The sequence below is a fragment of the Macaca thibetana genome, chromosome 20 (assembly GCF_024542745.1).
Source record: "Macaca thibetana thibetana isolate TM-01 chromosome 20, ASM2454274v1, whole genome shotgun sequence".
Taxonomy (NCBI): Eukaryota; Metazoa; Chordata; class Mammalia; order Primates; family Cercopithecidae; genus Macaca; species Macaca thibetana.
Genome location: NC_065597.1, coordinates 20,885,734 through 20,903,212, shown reverse-complemented (window position 1 = coordinate 20,903,212; position 17,479 = coordinate 20,885,734). Strand labels below are relative to the sequence as shown.

At 44.4% G+C, this 17,479-nt stretch overlaps 1 protein-coding gene across 1 annotated transcript in view; it reads right to left on the bottom strand.

The window, feature by feature from the left end:
* VAT1L (vesicle amine transport 1 like) overlaps positions 1–17,479 on the bottom strand; it is a 188,589-nt gene that overhangs the window by 108,067 nt on the left and 63,043 nt on the right. Inside the window, exon 4 of the mRNA XM_050773214.1 lies at positions 8,693–8,835. Within this exon, the coding sequence (XP_050629171.1) occupies positions 8,693–8,835 (143 nt within the window). The remainder of the gene's footprint in view (positions 1–8,692; positions 8,836–17,479) is intronic.

The following is a 17,479-nucleotide window of genomic DNA, read 5'->3' as shown; positions in this document are numbered from 1 at the left end:
GGGAAGACCTTAGTTTGTTCCATCACATCTAGAAACCAGGCAAGAGCATCAAAGGCAAAGTAGGGTTTCGTAGGGTAAGTAGTGGCCAACCCCGAGGCGACCACCACTGTCACTTCTATGCCATGCAGGTACCTGGCAGGGATGAGCAAAGCTGGGGGGTGCTTCCTTGGGCTTAACACTAGAAGGAGACACTTGTGGGTCTCCTTCACATTCAGGCCACCTGCCCCCTTCCACACTTCTCTCTCGGTATTTCTACAGTTGAATCATGTGCATGTCTGGGGGTCAACAGAACCACAAATCCCCTCCTTCCTGCCATCATTGCATCCTTTTGAAGGTCAGTGGCCGGGTGGAGGGTGGGAGGAGGGAGAGAAATTGGATTCTGAGGGGGAGAAGTTGGGCAGAGGCAGATATCATTCTCAGGACCTGAGCGTGAGGATGCTTTTGCTCTTTCTGTCAAACCATTCCAGGAGCTATTTCTCCTTTCAAGGGTAGAAATGTTCCTTCGGGTAAGAATTTCAAAATTGAAAAGCGTTCCATCTCTGTTGAGTCATGACAAATCCCATAAAAGGACTGTACTGAACTGGACTCAGTTGTATCTATTTAGAATGTTCCTGGTCCCATAAGCAGCCTTGGGACTAGCCCTGTCTCAGTTAACACTCACACTGAAAAGCACTGCAGTAGCCCTTTTAATGAAATAATCATGAAAATCACAAATGGAGCTGGAAGGCTCATCAGAGGAACAAGGAGCATCCTCATCATTTCTGTGCCCCCCGACTCTGGTTTCTGGGGGTGTTCACTGCCTGCATATATATAATTATTACATGAAAGCAAGGAAGTCAGGGCAGAAGGCCAAATGCAGCAATTCCTTTGTGTGTTTTTCCTGCTGCCATAAATCTCTGCGGATTTAAAAAGCAAACACAAATAGCCCCAGCTCGGGGATTATATGAGCCAAATTCAGCACAAGATATTTCAGAGTTGCTGATCCAAGACCTTCATGTCTGTCCTTCCTGTGTCCCCAGCCCCGGCCTCTGGATGGTGAATGCTGCCTCTTTCCTTCTTGATCACACAGATCAGGGAAGAATTTCTCTTGAGTGGCGGTAGGTTCCAACAGAGCCAGTGCTGAGCGAGAAACCCTTTGACCTTGCCAAGAAACGAATTCTCCTTTATGGTGACGTTGCTGTCCAGCTGGGTCTTTGGCTCTCCACTCATTTTTCTCTTTCTGAATCCCTTTTTCTCAGAACTCATCTGTGCCACAGCTTTAACCATCACAGGATGAGACTATTTCTGAGTGCCTGGCACTTAGTAGGCTTTGCACAGGATGCCAAGCACGGTGCCTGGTACACAATAAGCTTCTAATAGAGGACTAGACACAACACCTACTCCACCGTAGGCTTCTCACAGAGTGCCAAGCACAGCAGCCAGCACGTGACAGGTTTCTCACAGGGGGCCAAGCCCAGTGCTGATGTGTGGTAGGCTTCTTGGTAAGTGTTTACTATTAGTAGTTCCCATATGTACTTCGCAATACTACCTCCAGGAATCCCTTCTAGATCCCTTTGTCCCTATTCTCTCCAGGTAATTAGACTCTTATTAATTTCCACCAGTTTTAAAATAAGCTCCTATTACGTGCCAGGCATCATGCTAGAAATGCAGGAGGTCGGTCTGATCTCTGCCTTTTCTGAGCTTATACCCCTTGGCTTCACCTATGACTGGAATCTGCAAGATTCAAGTCATTTGAACAATTAGCTGCTCCCCCTCGATCAGGAGTTTGAATCTTTTCTCTGTGGGCTTTGTGCTCCTTTGGCTAGAGATTGTGCTTCATCTCAGTTCCCTAACTTCCAGAGCCAGCTCACGTCAGTCATTTGGAAAATGCTCGAAGTGGGTGGTTCTTTTTTAAAAATCATTGAGACTGGGTCTTGTTCTGTTGCCCAGGCTGCAGTGCCGTGGCATGATCATAGCTCACTGCAGCCTCAAACTCCTAGGCTCAAGAGATCCTCCTGTCTCAGCCTCCCAAGTAGCTGGGACTACAGATGTACACCACTACACCCAACGAATTGTTTTTCAGAGATGGGAGTCTCATTATGTTGCCCAGGTTCGTCTCAAACTCCTGGCCCCAAGTGATCCTCCAGCCTTGGCTTCTTAAAGTGCTGGGATTATAGGCATGAACTACCACACCCAGCCTAAGGGAGTGGCTTTGTACTCACTGGAGCTCCAGTCCCACTTTCCCAGGCCTGTTGTGCAGGCCCCCTGGAGTTCTCACTTTCACACTATATTTATCTTGTCTAAAGGAAGTCAAGCTTCCATTGCTCATTGTCTAATAACAACAAAAAGGAAAAGAAGTCTTGGTCTCATCTTGCAGTATTTTCCCTGGTCATAGTCATTCTGTCTTGTTCTCCTTCAAAATCACTATAGGCACTGCCTCTCCCTTCCCCTTTCTGCTACTCATTCTCCTGATTTTGGAGATCTCTTCTCTTACTCATCCTGTACATGGCAGCCAGATCAGTTTTTTTGTGGATTTGCCTTTCAAAACAGTGCTTAAGTGCTTCAAATCTGCAAGGAACTCTACATTTCTGACATAATGCAATGTTTACTCCATTTAAGAGCTTTCAAGAGCCTCATCAATCTAGCCCAGTTCTCCACCAGGGTCTGGAGATGTTTCATATTTTCATGACTTGAAGGGCAGGGGGGTGCTACTGGCATCTAATGGGTAGAGACCAGGAATGCTGCTCAACATCTACAATGCACAAGGCGGCGCCCCCCGACAGCAGAATGAGCCTGCCCCAAATGTCCACAGTGCTGAGGTTGGAAGCTCTGATCTAACCCCGTCCTACCAACTAAACACCTCACAAAACCACATGCTTTAATACAGGCAATCTGGCTTCCTCCCTGGCTGAGGAGCAAGCCGCCCTCACTTCCTTTGTGAGAGTGAGCGTGGGTGCTAGAAAGATCACAAACTGTGAAACTACAGCCACCCGGGACTGAGTCCCGTCACACCTATTTGTGTGACATTTACTTAACCAGGCTTGCCTTGCCTCCCTCTGAAAAATAAGCACAGTGTTTACTTCATAAAATGTGAAAGACCCCAAAGAGAGCTCCCACGCATTCTTCAGGCTTCCATTTAGGCATTGCTCACCTGTGCCCCCACACTGCTCTGTAATTCCCTATCAGCTGTCAACCCCAGCGTCTTGCAGGGGGATTTGCTTGTTTTGCTCACCACTGTATTTTCATAGTCTGTTTGTAGGCATCACTAATAGAGATGGTCCTCCATTTGCAATGGCCTCACTTTATATTTTTTCAACTTTGTGATGTACCCATACAACCGTTCAGTTTCTCACTTTCAGTCCAGTATTTCACAAGCATTAAGAACACTGAGTTGTGTATACCTGACTGCACACAACTAGAGGTTTGCAACACTTTAGTGTAATATAGGCTTTGTGTTAGATTATTTTGCCCAACTGTAGGCTAATGTAAATTTAGGGTAGGCTAAGCTAAGCTATGATATTCAGTAGGTTAGGTGTATTAAATACATTTTTGACTCATGGTATTTTAAACTTATGATGAGTTTACAAGGATGTAACACCATTGTAAGTTGAGAAGCATCTGTATAGGAATAAATGAAAAAACAAAAGGTCTGAAATAATAATATGTACCCATTTCCCACCCAATGAAGTTTTAAAATGTTGTGTATTGTGGGTTTTCTTTTTTTTCTTTCTTTCTTTCTTTTTTTTTTCCTTTTAAGATAGTCTCGCTCTGTCGCCCAGGCTGGAGTGCAGTGGCATAATCTTGGCTCACTGCAGCCTCCACCTCCTGGGTTCAAGCAATTCTCCTGCCTCAGTCACTTGAGTAGCTGGGATTACAGGCATGCACCACCATACCTGGCTAAGTTTTGTATTTTTAGTAGAGACGGGGTTTCACCATGTTGGCCAGGATGGTCTTGAACTGCTGACCTCAAGTGATCTTCCTGCCTCGGCCTCCCTAAAGTCCTGGATTTACAGGCATGAGCCACTTAAGCCCGGCCTGAAATATATTTTTGACTTATGATATTGTAAGCTTCTGATGGGTTTACAGGGATGTAACTCCATTGTAAATCGAGAAGCATCTCTACATGAATGAATGGATGAATGAATGAACAAATGGTCTGAAATAATGCTGTGTACCCATTTCTACCCAACGAAGTTTTAAAATGTTGTTTGATTTTTTTTAAAGGCAGGTTTTTTCAATAGCTTTGAGATATAATAGACATACAATAAACTGTACATATTTAAAGTGTACAGTTTGATGAGAGATGAAATATGTTCACACCTGTGAAACCCTCACCACCGTCCATGTAATGAACATATCCTTCACACCCAAAAGTTGCCTTGAGTCCTCTTGTAAACCAAGAGGAGTTTTGCAGAATAGAAAGCTGATAGAATCACACATCTCCAAGGCCAAATCTAGTCCTACCTCTCAATTTCCTTATCTGTAAAATGAGGAATGTTCACCTAGCAGGGTTGTCTCAAGTGCACATAAAACGGTCTAATTGAACTCGTAGCAGGACGGCAGGAGATCAACAAAGCGTAGCTATTATTATCTGCCCTGTTCTGTCCGAGATTCCCTTGTGTGGATTCTCTCACGCTTCCCTCCACCTACTGAAATCGATCGCAACCTTCAAGTGCACCTGAGGGGCTGTCCATCTTGACATGCTCTCTCTGATCTTTCTCCTTTCCTTATTTCTAACGCCCTTGCAGTTAGGTACACACAACTCAAGGTTTCTAACGCTTTGGCTTGGTTTCACTCATAATCATCTCTCTCCTCCTAAAGAGAGAGAAAGTAACTGATGTAAAGGTTAGGTCTGTATCATAACTATTTTTTTTTTCTATTCCCTTTACAACACCTGCCTCAAGGCTGAGAATGTGTTCAAAGGAGGCTTCCCGATTCACCTGCTTATAAAAGAGTTTTCATCTCCAGAAATTTTATCTTTTTATTTTTTTCTGCTTCATTGTACACATAATAGTGTAACAATATCTGTGATCAAAAAATAAAGAAAAATCACTCTGCATTCCACTCCTATTGCATGTTGGCAGTTGGATATTTTCCCTTTCCTTTCATTTTAGGTCTACATGCACTGAGAATTTGCACAAAGCTGTGATCACAGAGTAGACGGAATTTGGCATTCTGCTTTTTTCACTCAATGTGCTACCATGGGCATCTTTTTCATTTTGTGGCTATCTTCATAATTATCATTTTTTAAGGGACTGCACAATACTCAAGTATGTGGGTGTAGCATAATCGACTGAACTGTTTCCCTTCTGTTGATTGTGGAGGCTGGTTCTGAATTTTCACTATTGCAGACAATGCTGTAATTCACTCTGTCAACATGTGCTGAGCACTTACAATGAAGCAGAAGCAGTGTTTGGCTCTGTAACAGGCAGCCTTGTACCTGTAGCTTTGCTCTTCTTATTTCCTGAGTGTAGGTTTGCTGGGATGGAGGGTCATGTAAACGTATTTGTAACTTCCTGGGCAGTCTGAGTGTAATCCCAAGGTCTCTATTTAAAAACACAATGAATTGTGGGAAGTCACCTTTGAAGGAAGGTGAGGGTGAGGTGGGTCTCAAATGCCTTCTGTTCCTCTGACATTAGCAGACACCAGTGATTTGGGGGCTAAGAGAGTAGATCTAGGGCAGTGGGAAGATGAGAGGATGGGAAGGATGCGGAGGAAATGGGGCAGGCAGGAGTTCCCTGGTTACGGGCTATTAGTTTTTCAGAAGAGATGCCATCTCCCTTCTCTTCCCACTCCCCACATCCTGCCAGCTGCACTGGTCTCCTTTCAGGTTCATAAGTTCAGCAAGCTTTTCCCGATGTGGGACCCTAGCCCATGGCATCCCTGCTAGTCAGAAATGCTCTTCCTTTGGCCAACTTCTCACGCCTCAACTCTCAGCCAAAATCCCACTCTATGATTGACAGTGTTTCTGATTTCTCCATCAGTAAGTATTTGCAAGCACCTTGCATTTCACTACCAGAGCACATGTCGAAAATGTGAATCAGTTATTTCTCTTTATGGTTTTATTTTTTGTCCCCTTTCCTTCCATTAAGACTACATTCCACAAGGACGGTGATTCTCAAGGTGGTATTGCTGGATCTCTGGCCCTGGCACAGTCTCCAGGCCATCACAGACACAAAGCACAGATGTATTAAGCAATTGTATGCATGCATACATGAAAGAATGCTTGCAAAAATATCACGTAAGGAAGTCAAAGAAAAAATGACTGAAGGGACAATGATAGTTCATTTTCCAGACCACAGCTTAAGAGACTTGAGTTAAAGATAAGAAGAACTGACCGGGCGTGGTGGCTCACGCCTGTAATCCCAGCACTTTGGAAGGCCGAGGCGGGCGGATCATGAGGTCAGGAGATGGAGACCATCCTGGCTAACACAGTGAAACCCCATCTCTGCTAAAAATACAAAAAATTAGCCAGGCATGGTGGCGGGCGCCTGTAGTCCCAGCTATTCGGGAGGCTGAGGCAGGAGAATGGTGTGAACCCGGGAGGCAGAGCTTGCAGTGAGCGGAGACTGCACCACTGCACTCCAGCTTGGGCGACACAGCAAGGCTCTGTCTCAAAAGAAAAAAAAAAAAACCTACCTGAGAGCTATGGAACTGGGCAAATGGATGTCCTCAGAATTAGCCTGCAGCCTCTAGACATCTGAGAAACAGAGGGTCAATTTCTAATATCTAGCTTTAAGCTTTCCTTTCACATCCTGCTGGAACTATTGGGACAACCTTAAATTATATGCAATGCTCTGCATTCAAAATTTAAAAATAAACCTGAAAACTCAGCCCATCAGAACCCCCCCTTTTTAAGAAACTTCCCAAGTTTCACCAAATCTGTTCTAAAACTATCACCTCAAATAACTAGCTCTCCCATCCACTTGTCCTTCAGTTTTCCCAGCTTAATCTGTGATTTGAAGAAAATTGTTTCCTTTTTCAGACAGGCTTTTGCTGTCTGTCACCCATGCTGGAGTGCAGTGGCATGATAGCTCACTGCAACCTCTACCCCCAGGATCAAGCAATCCACCCACCTCAGCCTTCTGAGTAGCTTGAGACTACAGGCATGCATCACCATGCTCAGCTAAGTTTTGTATTTTTGGAGGGGGGTGCAGGTAGAGATGGGGCTTCACCATGTTGGCCAGGCTGGTCTCAAACTCCTGGGCTCAAGTGATCTGCCCTCCTTGACCTCCCAAAGTGCTGGGATTATAGGCATGAGCCACTGTGCCCAGCCTTGTTTCTTTATTATGATTCTATCTGGACTACGTAATACCTTTGTATGTAGCAATTTTGTGTTGGAAAATGAGAATGCCGAAACAATGGCTCTGGCCCAAATCTGAATCCTCTCAGGAGCTGTGAGTGGCATGGACCCTGAGAACAAGCCTGGAGCCCAGAGCAACAGCCAGAGTGAGACACACAAAATCATCTGAAACCATGATGGCAGCTGGGTCTCCATCTGATTCTCTGTGTTGACACACATGTGGTCATGATCAATAACTTCAGAATCACAGGTTATAAACCACCATTCCCCCAGGTGACTGCAACAACCAGCACATGATCTTGCAGTCCCAGCCTCCCTCCTCCCATCCATCCCCTCGGCACCACCAGTGATTGTTCAAAACTCAAGTCAATCATAGCTCCACTTCAGTTTGTCAGTGGCTCTTGGTCACACCCAGGTTGGAGTCCACATTTGCTAGATTGGTGTACGTGGTCTTTATGTGTATCTGATACCTGTCTCCTTGCTCAGCCTCACCTCATGCCCCTCCTTCCCTGTCCCCCCAGGTGTCCCTGTGCCAATACGTATAATTAGATAACAAGACATCCCTGGACTTGCACCCCAGTAAGCCTTCTTGTAGTTGTCCCCGCCTCTGAGGCTCTTGAGTTCCTCAGTATGTATGCACAAGACTTCCCTTTCCCAGAGCAGCAGCCCCCTCCCTGCCCCTTTCTTCCTATGGGTAATTCTGGCTCATGCTTCACTCTTCAGAGAGGTGCTATCTGTACAGGAAAATCACGGGCTCCAAAGTTGAAATGCCTGGCTTGACTCCAGGCTCCACCCTTTACTGCCAGTGCCAGGCCTTTCTGGGTGCACACAATGACAAGGTTTCTCAATTTGCTTTCAGTAAGGCGTAGCCAATGACCTGAGCAGTAGTGCTAGACTATGAGAAGGGTGTGTGTTCTTTCTGGGACTGACCCAAAAAACCTCCTCTTCATGACCCTTTGGTGCTCTCTGCCCATCTGTTGGCTAGAAGCTAAGGACCTTAAGACCCAAGACAACAGTGGAACCATAAGATGAAAAGAGCCTGGGTCTCTGAATGCTCTTACAGAAGATCATCTACCAAATATCCACCTTAAGTTGTCATGTGAATGAATGAGAAATAAACTTCTATGCATTAAGATGGTCAAATAGGAGCTAGCGTAACTTTAATACATTAGCTTGGCAAGTTACTTAGTCAATCCGTTCCTTGGTGATAATGGGGTTAAGGGGATTAAATGAACTAATGCATCTGAAGTACTTGGCTCAGAGCTAATAGTACTAAGCTCCCAATATATGTTTGTTATATATTACTATTATTATTATTATTATTATTATCCCTCCTTTAAATAAGTGCTACTGCTCTTTGAGAGCACAGCAAGGGCCAGCCTGGTGCTTTTTCAAAAGCAAACATCTTACCTTTTAACTTCTTGCACATAGTCTGCATTTCTGTCAAAGAGGTGGGTCACAGAGTCTTTGATTGCTTCATGCTTGAAAGTAGAGGCTGTTCCAAAGACAGTCACATTGGGGACAGTGGAACACAGCTGAGCCACAGCTTGACCCTGGAAGGAAAAGACAATAGCTATGTCACACATAGGAGCCACCAGTTCATAGCCAATCTTGCTGGGTGTAGAGCAGGATTTCTCCATTTGCACTATTGATTTTTTTTTTTTTTTTTTTTTTAAAGCAATGGAGTCTCACTCTGTCACTCAGGCTGGAATGGAGTGGGTAATGGTGTGATCTCAGCTCACTGCAACCTCTGTCTCCCAGGTTCTAGCCATTCTTCTGCCTCAGCCTCCCAAGTAGCTGGGACTACAGGTACATGCTGCCACACCCAGCTAATTTTTTGTATTTTTCTTAGAGATGGGGTTTCACTGTGTTGCCCAGGCTGGTCTCAAACTCCTGAGCTCAGGCAATCCACCCTCCTCAGCCTCCCAAACCTCAGCCTCTAAAACCAAGTGTTGTCTATTTCTGGTGTTCCATCTGCCATTTTAAGGAGGAAAACTATTCTACCAGAGTCATCTGTGATGTTAATTTCTGCCTATCATCTTATTTTCATGTCTTCATGCTGGCGGACTAAATCAGGTTGGCAGGTCAATTTATGGAAACGTTATCTTATCACCCATTGCAATTAAAGGAAATGTTGAGAGAATCATAGAATGTCAGAGTTGGAAGATCATCCAATTACCCCCTCCCCATGACTGCTCTATAGATAAAGGAAAAGACATTCAGAAAGGTTAAGGTTACCCATTTTTTCAGAGGCAAATCTGCGATTCCAAGTAAGGTGTCCTGGTTTCTAGTTATTGCCATTTTCCATTGTGTTATGCTGTCTACTTATTTTGACATTTTAAGCTAAGCAGGCTCTAAAGTTCATACCTAAAATAGACATGCTGCTGGCACATCCCCTTGGAGGTCAACATTTCAGAATATGGGCATGAACCTGAGACTCTGGACAGGCTATAGTTTTCTGTCCAAAGAATAGCATTGATATTTGTTTAATTCTCCTGCCTTCTAGATTTTATAAAACAAAGAGAGGACTATGTTTTCTAGGGAGTGTAAATATCAGCTACCAATGCAGCAATTCTCTAAAATTTGCTGGCCTCAGATATGTCACAGTTACAGCTCCATATGGACATGGCTTGCGATGATAACCTTCTTAGTACTAGGACAGGAAGTTACAATTAGTTCCAGTATCCCTGTATTCCCTTCTGCCCTCTGTCCTTAGGTAAATAGGACATACATTCATTCAACTATTTTTCAGATTTCTATTCTGTACTGCTTGCACTGTGCTATGGATGCCAGAGTGTCCAAAGTGATTGGCATGTGTAAATCTCCAGTCCCAAGCTGCCCACTGAGTCCTGGACTTGCATCTCTATCGTTTTGGCATTTGTCTCCACCTGGCTGTCCCAAAAGCAACACATCACACTCAACTGATCCAAACCTAACTCGTGCCCATCTCTGAATGAACTCATTCAGAGATGAGTCAGTTTCCTAGTGCTGCTGTAACAAAGTTCTACAGACCCAGTGGCTTAAACATCAGAAATTCCTTTTCTCACAGTTCTGGAGGCACAAAGTCTAAAATCAAGGTATTGGCAGCGTTGGCTCCTTCTGAGGGCTGTGAGCGAAAGATCTATTCCAGGGCTTTCTCCTTGGCTTGTAGATGTGCCTCTTATCCCTGCGTCTTTCCACTCCGTCTTCCCTGTGCCTCTTATCCCTGCGTCTCTCCACTCCGTCTTCCCTCTATGACGCTCTGTGTCTGAATTTCCCCTTCTCATAAGGACACCAGCCATATTGGATGAGGGCCCACTCCAATGACCTCAGTGTAACTTATTTGCCTTTGTAAAGACCCTATCTCCAAATAAAGTGATGTTCTGAGGTGCTGGGGGTTAGGGCTTCAACATAAGAATTTGGAGTGGGGGGGGGTGGGATGCAATTTAACCGGTAACACTCCTCTTACTGTGTTTCCTGCTTCAGTGGATGGACTGCACCATTCCCCAGCGCTAAAGCCAGGAATCTGGGCCGCATCCTGGCCTCCTACGTCCCTATATTCAGCAACTGCATTATCTCTTTGTCCTCAACAGCTCGTATGACTGTCTCTTAGTCTGGGTGGTCACGCTTCTCACCCTGGACTATGACAACACTCCTCCACGTGACCTGGCTGTTTCCAAAAGTCCATCTGTGGTCAGAGTGACATTTCTCAAATACAACACTGAACATGTCACTATTTATTTTGGACTTCCCAATGTCCATCACAGCTTTCAGAATACAATGCACACCACCTAGTTTATCACACAAGGCTGGCCCCTATTATCTGACCCAGGCTTCCTCATTCACTTATTTCCTCCACTTTTCCAATCTCTACTCCCTAACACACACGGAACTTCAGCCACCACGACTAGCGTTTGCCACGACCATGGCATTAGGCAGCCCTCAACCCTGGCATTCTCAGAATGACCTTTCATCTTACTTTTGTTTGTTATTAGAGACAGGGTCTCACTCTGTCACCCAGGTTGCAGTGTAGTGACTCAATCATGGCTCACTGCAACCTTAAACTCCTGGGCTCAAGTGATCGCCCCACGTCAGCCTCCCCAGTAGCTGGGACTACAGGTACATGCCACCACACCCAAATAGGTTTTTTTTTTTTTTGAGACAGAGTTTCACTCTTGTTGCCAAGGCTGGAGTGCAGCGGTGCAATCTCGGCTCACCACAACCTCTGCCTCCTGGGTTCAAGCAATTCTCCTGCCTCAGACTCCTGAGTAGCTAGGATTACAGGCATGCGCCACCACGCCCGGCTAATTTTGTATTTTTAGTAGAGACAGGGTTTCTCCATGTTGGTCAGGCTGGTCTCAAACTCCCGACCTCAGGTGATTTGCCTGCCTCGGCCTCCCAAAGTGCTGGGATTACAGGTGTGAGCCACTGCACCCAGCCTTTAAAATTTTTTTTTTTTTTTGTAAAGATGGGGTCTCACTATGTTACCCAGGCTGGTCTAGAATTCCTGGCCTCAAGTGATCCACCTATCTTGGTTTCCCAAAGCACTAGGATTACAGGCATGAGCCATTGTGCCCAACCTCACCTTAGTTTACTGAGGAAGAAGCTGAGGTTTATAGAGGGTACGTGCCTGCTCCAACACCACTAGAGTAACAGTTTGATCTGCTTCACTCCTGGCTGCCACACGTACCAGCCGAGCAACATATTGGCACCTCTGTTCACTCATCTAAAATATTTGTATAGCAATAGTCTACACAGTCTAGGTTTACTGTGAGATTCTGTGTTAAAATGTATCCAAGTGCCTAGAACAATCAATGCTCAATACATACTTGCTATCACTACTCCTAAGTCCTCTCTGACTATTTTTCTTGGTCTTACTATATTCGCAGTAGCAGCATATCCATTATCCTGCCATCAGATCCTGCAATGACTATGCTATTTTAGCATCAATGCCAGTTTCCCCACATGCTTTCCTCCTTCTTCTTATGCCCTCCCTTCCTCTTTTTTCTTCCAATCAGAGCCATTCCCACTCAGTCATCTCCATCCCCAGGAATCCTTTCCAGCATGCCAGATAGAGTCAGTTGCCCTCTTTTGTGCCCCTGTTGACTTGTGGTTCCTTTCTCCCAAAGTGTGGCTACCACGGCCTCTGTGGCTTCTGCCTGCCCCATCTGTGAGCTCTGTGGGGGCAGGGACTGTGTCTCCACTGGCCCTCTGCCTCTGTGCCCAGGGCAGAGCCTGACACACAGTAAATGTCTGGTAAAACTTGGTGGACAGATGCATGGGAAACTGGAGGAGTTGAGTGTATGGGGGCAGCCCTTTCCAAACGTTTTGCAGCCTTCATGTCCTTTAGTGTTGTAGAGTTGGACTAAAGTGTAGATTTAATTAACCTATGCAGGTTCTGACTCAAGCAGAACTTCACTATTTCTATTTTAAAGAAAAACATGCACATGGTAAAAAAAAAAAAAAAAAAAGAGAGATAATATAGGTATTCCAGATCACTTATGCACTTATAACATATAATATGTAATAGATAATAAATATATAATATAATTACTTATAACTAGAATAGTGTACAATTTATATATAGCCATGATGTGTATATGTATAATATATACTAATTAATAATATAGAAATAGAATTACTAATAACACAATTAAAATTAGTATGTTATATAAGTATTATGCATAATATATAATAATCTATACTATTACCTAAAGATTAATGGATGGAAAACATAAATTCATCACATGTCTACTTGCAGCCTTTCTGTTCTCCATCACCTGTCTTAGGCAATGAGAGGCCCTGACAACATCTTCAGTAAATGTTAAATAACGCTCCGCATTCTGTATTTAAGCGGAAAAGTGCCTTCCCACACATTTATAGAAAATCCATGTCCTTCCTTCCCCAACTCCTGAGGTGAATGCAGGATCAGCAGCTCATTTATCCTCTTTTCTCCTACTTGCCTAGCAAATAGCATGGACTCAATAAACATCTGTGGAAGACAGAATGAACTTTCAATAAAAAGGACCTTGCAATTTACCTCCAGAACCAGAACATAAAATGAACAAGACAATCCATTCTCCCCATCGCGGCAGTAAATGATGATTTGCATGCACTTGTTTTTAATGGATTTTCCTTCCTTCTTTCGAACGTAGGAATTCTGCACCACATCTGCCCTTCTCTTCCCTATGGCTAACAATAGAGCATTAATAGCAGCTGCGGCTTCTTTTGTCCCACCATGGGGCAGATACTGTACTAAAGTGCTTCGTTAAATCCTTAAACCACCTTTAGTGTAAGTATTTTTGTCTTCTTTTCATATCTAAACATGGGGACTCAGAGAGAAAAAGAAAGTTGGCCAAGGTTACCTGGCTTGTGAATGATAAGGCTGGGAATCAAATCCAGGTATCCCTGACTTCAAGGCCACTCTGCTATTAATCTTCTTATCTGTGCAGCTAAGCCCTCGAGTTGCCATCTTAGAGACAACTGCGGGTCTTTGCCATCAATTGCTCTTCGGATGACTTTGTCTCAGGTTCATATGGGCGAAGAGATTTTCAACCAGATGTTAATCAACTCAATCCTTATTGCAGAGCTGCTGGAGTCTCCTTAAGCAGAGCACAGGCAGCAGGGAATCCAGGGACTGTGGTAACAAGGGAGCTGATTTGGGTCCCTGAAACATGACCCTGATCAACAGACTAGCCATTTAAAGCAAGATCATATTCCAGCAAAGCTAAGCATGTAAATGAATGATTAGAGGACTGAATCCATCTCTTTAAAGGCTTCCTACACTGCCTGGTACATATTAAGCACTGAGTAAGTAGCAGTTTTTAGCTATAACAGTTTTGGGACTGGGATGGGGCCCAGCTGAAATTCTTTTTACCCACTAAGTGGGAACGTAGGCTAGATCATCCTACCAGTGCACTGAGATTCAGGATTTAGCATCAGAAACTCGACTGAGTAAGGACAGAGAATGGATGGCTTAGGAAAGTCTCTGTAATGTAAATACCGTCTACTCCTCCAGCCTTGTTTCTCACCATATTCCAGAACTCTACCTTGACCACAGGGAAAAACAATCAGTTCTTCCTAAGTGCCACCCCCTCTTTCACTGCAGGATCTTTGCACATACAGTCCCCACTGCTTGGAATCCTCTTTCCTGTCTTTTCTCCCAGTTTATTCCTTGTATGCTTTGAATCTCAGCCTCTCTGTTACTTCATTGAGTCATTCATTCCATCGCTACAGTGCCTTTTTTTTTTTTTTTTTTTTTTTTTTTTTTAATGGAGTCTTGTTTTGTTGTCCAGGCTGGAGTGCAGTGGCACAATCTCAGCTCACTGCAACCTCTGCTTCCCCGGTTCAAGTGATTCTCCTGCCTCAGCCTCCTGAGTAGCTAGGATTACAGGCGCCTGCCACCATGCCCGGCTAATTTTTGTGTTTTCAGTAGAGATGGGGTTTCACCGTGTTAGCCAGGATGGTCTCAATCTCTTGACCTCGTGATCTGCCTGCCTCGGCTTCCCAAAGTGCTGGGATTACAGGAGTGACTACAGTCCTATTTAATGAGCATCTCTACTGGATCAAATATTATCAGAGGTGCCAGAAATATAAACAAGTTATTTATATATATGGTCCCTGTCTTGGAACTTGCATTATAATGAAGATGACAGATATTAATAAAATAAATAAACCAGTAAAAGTACAATTATACACCTAAACCATGAGAATGAGAGCACCAATTTCACTGAACCACTAGCAAAAGACCACATTGGTGTGCTATGTTTTTGCACATATGTAGACAATGAGGGGCATGCATTAAAGTGGAGTGTGTGGGCATGTCAGGGGAGATAGATAAGGAAAAGGAAAGGACTCACCTGTGGTCAAGTTTCTCAAATGGGTTGTTTGACTAGGGGCAAACTCATCATCTCTCTGTGCCTTGGTTTCCCTTTTTCTTTTTTTGAGATGAAGTCTCACTCTGTCACCTAGGCTGGAGTGCAGTGGCATGATCTCAGCTCACTGCAACCTCTGCTTCCCGGGTTCAAGCGATTCTCCTGCCTCAGTCTCCTGAGTAGGTGGGACTACAGGCACACACCACCATGACCAGCTGATTTTTGTATTTTTATTAGAGACGGGGTTTCACCATATTGGCCAGGTTGGTCTCGAACTCCTGACTCGTGATCTGCAGGCGTGAGACACCACGCCCAGCCGGTTTCACATTTTTAAAATGGGAACTTGGACTTAATGATCTCTATGGTCTCTTCAGTTCTAAGATTTCTTGATCCCATTGACTAGTTATTTAGCTGGGCCAAAAGCAGTCTATTTGGAGAAATCTCCCAAAAAGTATGAAAGTTGAGTCACTATCTCAAGTTTGATGAAAATGGAACTTTCTATTACTAACTTGACCATTTTCAAGATCATCTTACAAACAGAATTTTGTATATCTCTTCTAAAAGTTGTTTTCACTAAACAGCTCATGAGAACCACAGATCATTAATGTAGTCAAAGAATGGAAATGAATGAGCAGAATGAACTTGTGAATGTTGGGAGAGGAGACCTGGAGGAGATGGTGAGGTAAGATTTTCTTCTTCCAAAGATTGTCAGTTTATTTTTGCATCTTCATCAATGCATGGAGGTACTTAGATGAGCAAAAATAACTGAAAATTATCACAAAATCAAGTCCATTGGATGCATGAGCCATACTTACGTTTTTCTTACAACAATACAAGCTCCCATATTGAGGTTTAGATACAGCGTCAGAAACATTTTTTTCAGATCACGCTGTCATTTGTCTGCTCAACAATTCAGGGACTCAATTGTTGTAAGAAGAAGAAATTCAAACCCCACTGTGTGGGCTGATCCATGTGACCTGCCACCGAAGGCAGCAAAGACTATTCTATGTTCTCACCGACAATGCTTCAAGCGTCAGTCAGTTTTTCTTTTTCTTTGTTTGTCACTGCAAAGCTGTTGACCTACACGTGACATGTGCTGTGACACACAGGTACTGAGAATTTCAATGGCAGGAAGTTACAGGGGTGCACGGCTGAGATAGGAGAGAGGGAAGAAAAATTGAAAAGAGTGGGACAGCCATTTTTCAATAGATCAAAATACAAGTATGGACAATTTTTTTTTTTTTTTTTTTTTTTTGAGAGAGTCTCGCTCTCTTGCCCAGGCTGGAGTGCAGTGGTGCGATCTTGGCTCACTGCAACCTCCACCTTCCGGGTTCAAGTGATTTTCCTGCCTCAGCCGCTTGAGCAGCTGGGACTACAGGCGCATGCCACTGTGCCTGGCTACTTTTTGTATTTTTAGTAAAGACGGGGTTTCACCTTGCTGGCCAGGCTGGTCTCGAAATCCTGACCTCGTGATCCGCCCTCCTTGGCCTCCCAAAGTGCTAGGATTACAGGTGTGAGTCATGGCGCCCGGTCTAATTGTTTTTAATCCCCAAAAGAAGTAGACATATTCTTTGGGAAGACTTGGTGGACAGTGTCTTATTTTTTTCTCTTTTATTCATTGTACAGATCCGTGCTTCTCAGTGTGTGGTGCCAGAGCTGGCAGCCTCAACATCACATGGGGACTTGCTGTAATGCAGATTCCCAGGCTCCACCCCAGATGTATGGAATCAGAAACTCCCAGGATGGGACCCTGCAGCCTGAGTTTGGACAGGCCCTCTAGGGGATTCTGCTGCAGCTCAAGCTGAGAACCACTGACGTAAATCATTACAGTAAATCATTGGCACGTTCCCTGTGATTTAGAGGAGAAAGGTCCCATGATGCTCAGAATATCTGACAATCAGATATTTTATTCAAAAGCTGGATGCAGCCTGACTATTCGTATATAATTACACATTCCCTGGAGAATCCTAACGTGCTGACGGTGCTGAGATGCACTGCTCTATAAAGGCATCCTTCTTCTAATGTGCTCAATTACGGCATTGTAACAATCCACTTCCTCTTTTCCTAGTTGAGGCTGACATCAGAGTCTATGGGTTTAGCGTGTGGGATCCTGTAGATCAGGGCGTGACCATCACAGTCTTCTGTGATCAGAGAAGCAGGAAGAGAAAATCAGCCCTCATCCCCATTAGCAGGGTCTGAGGCTTTTGATGCTTGGCCACGGTGCACCGGGTTTTCCTAGCCTGTCACAGCTCTGCTCCAGCAAGTGACTGCAAAGATGACAATGTAAACCTTTTCCTCTGGTTAGACTGCTCTCAGCTCATTGCAAAGGTACTGGATTAAGAAG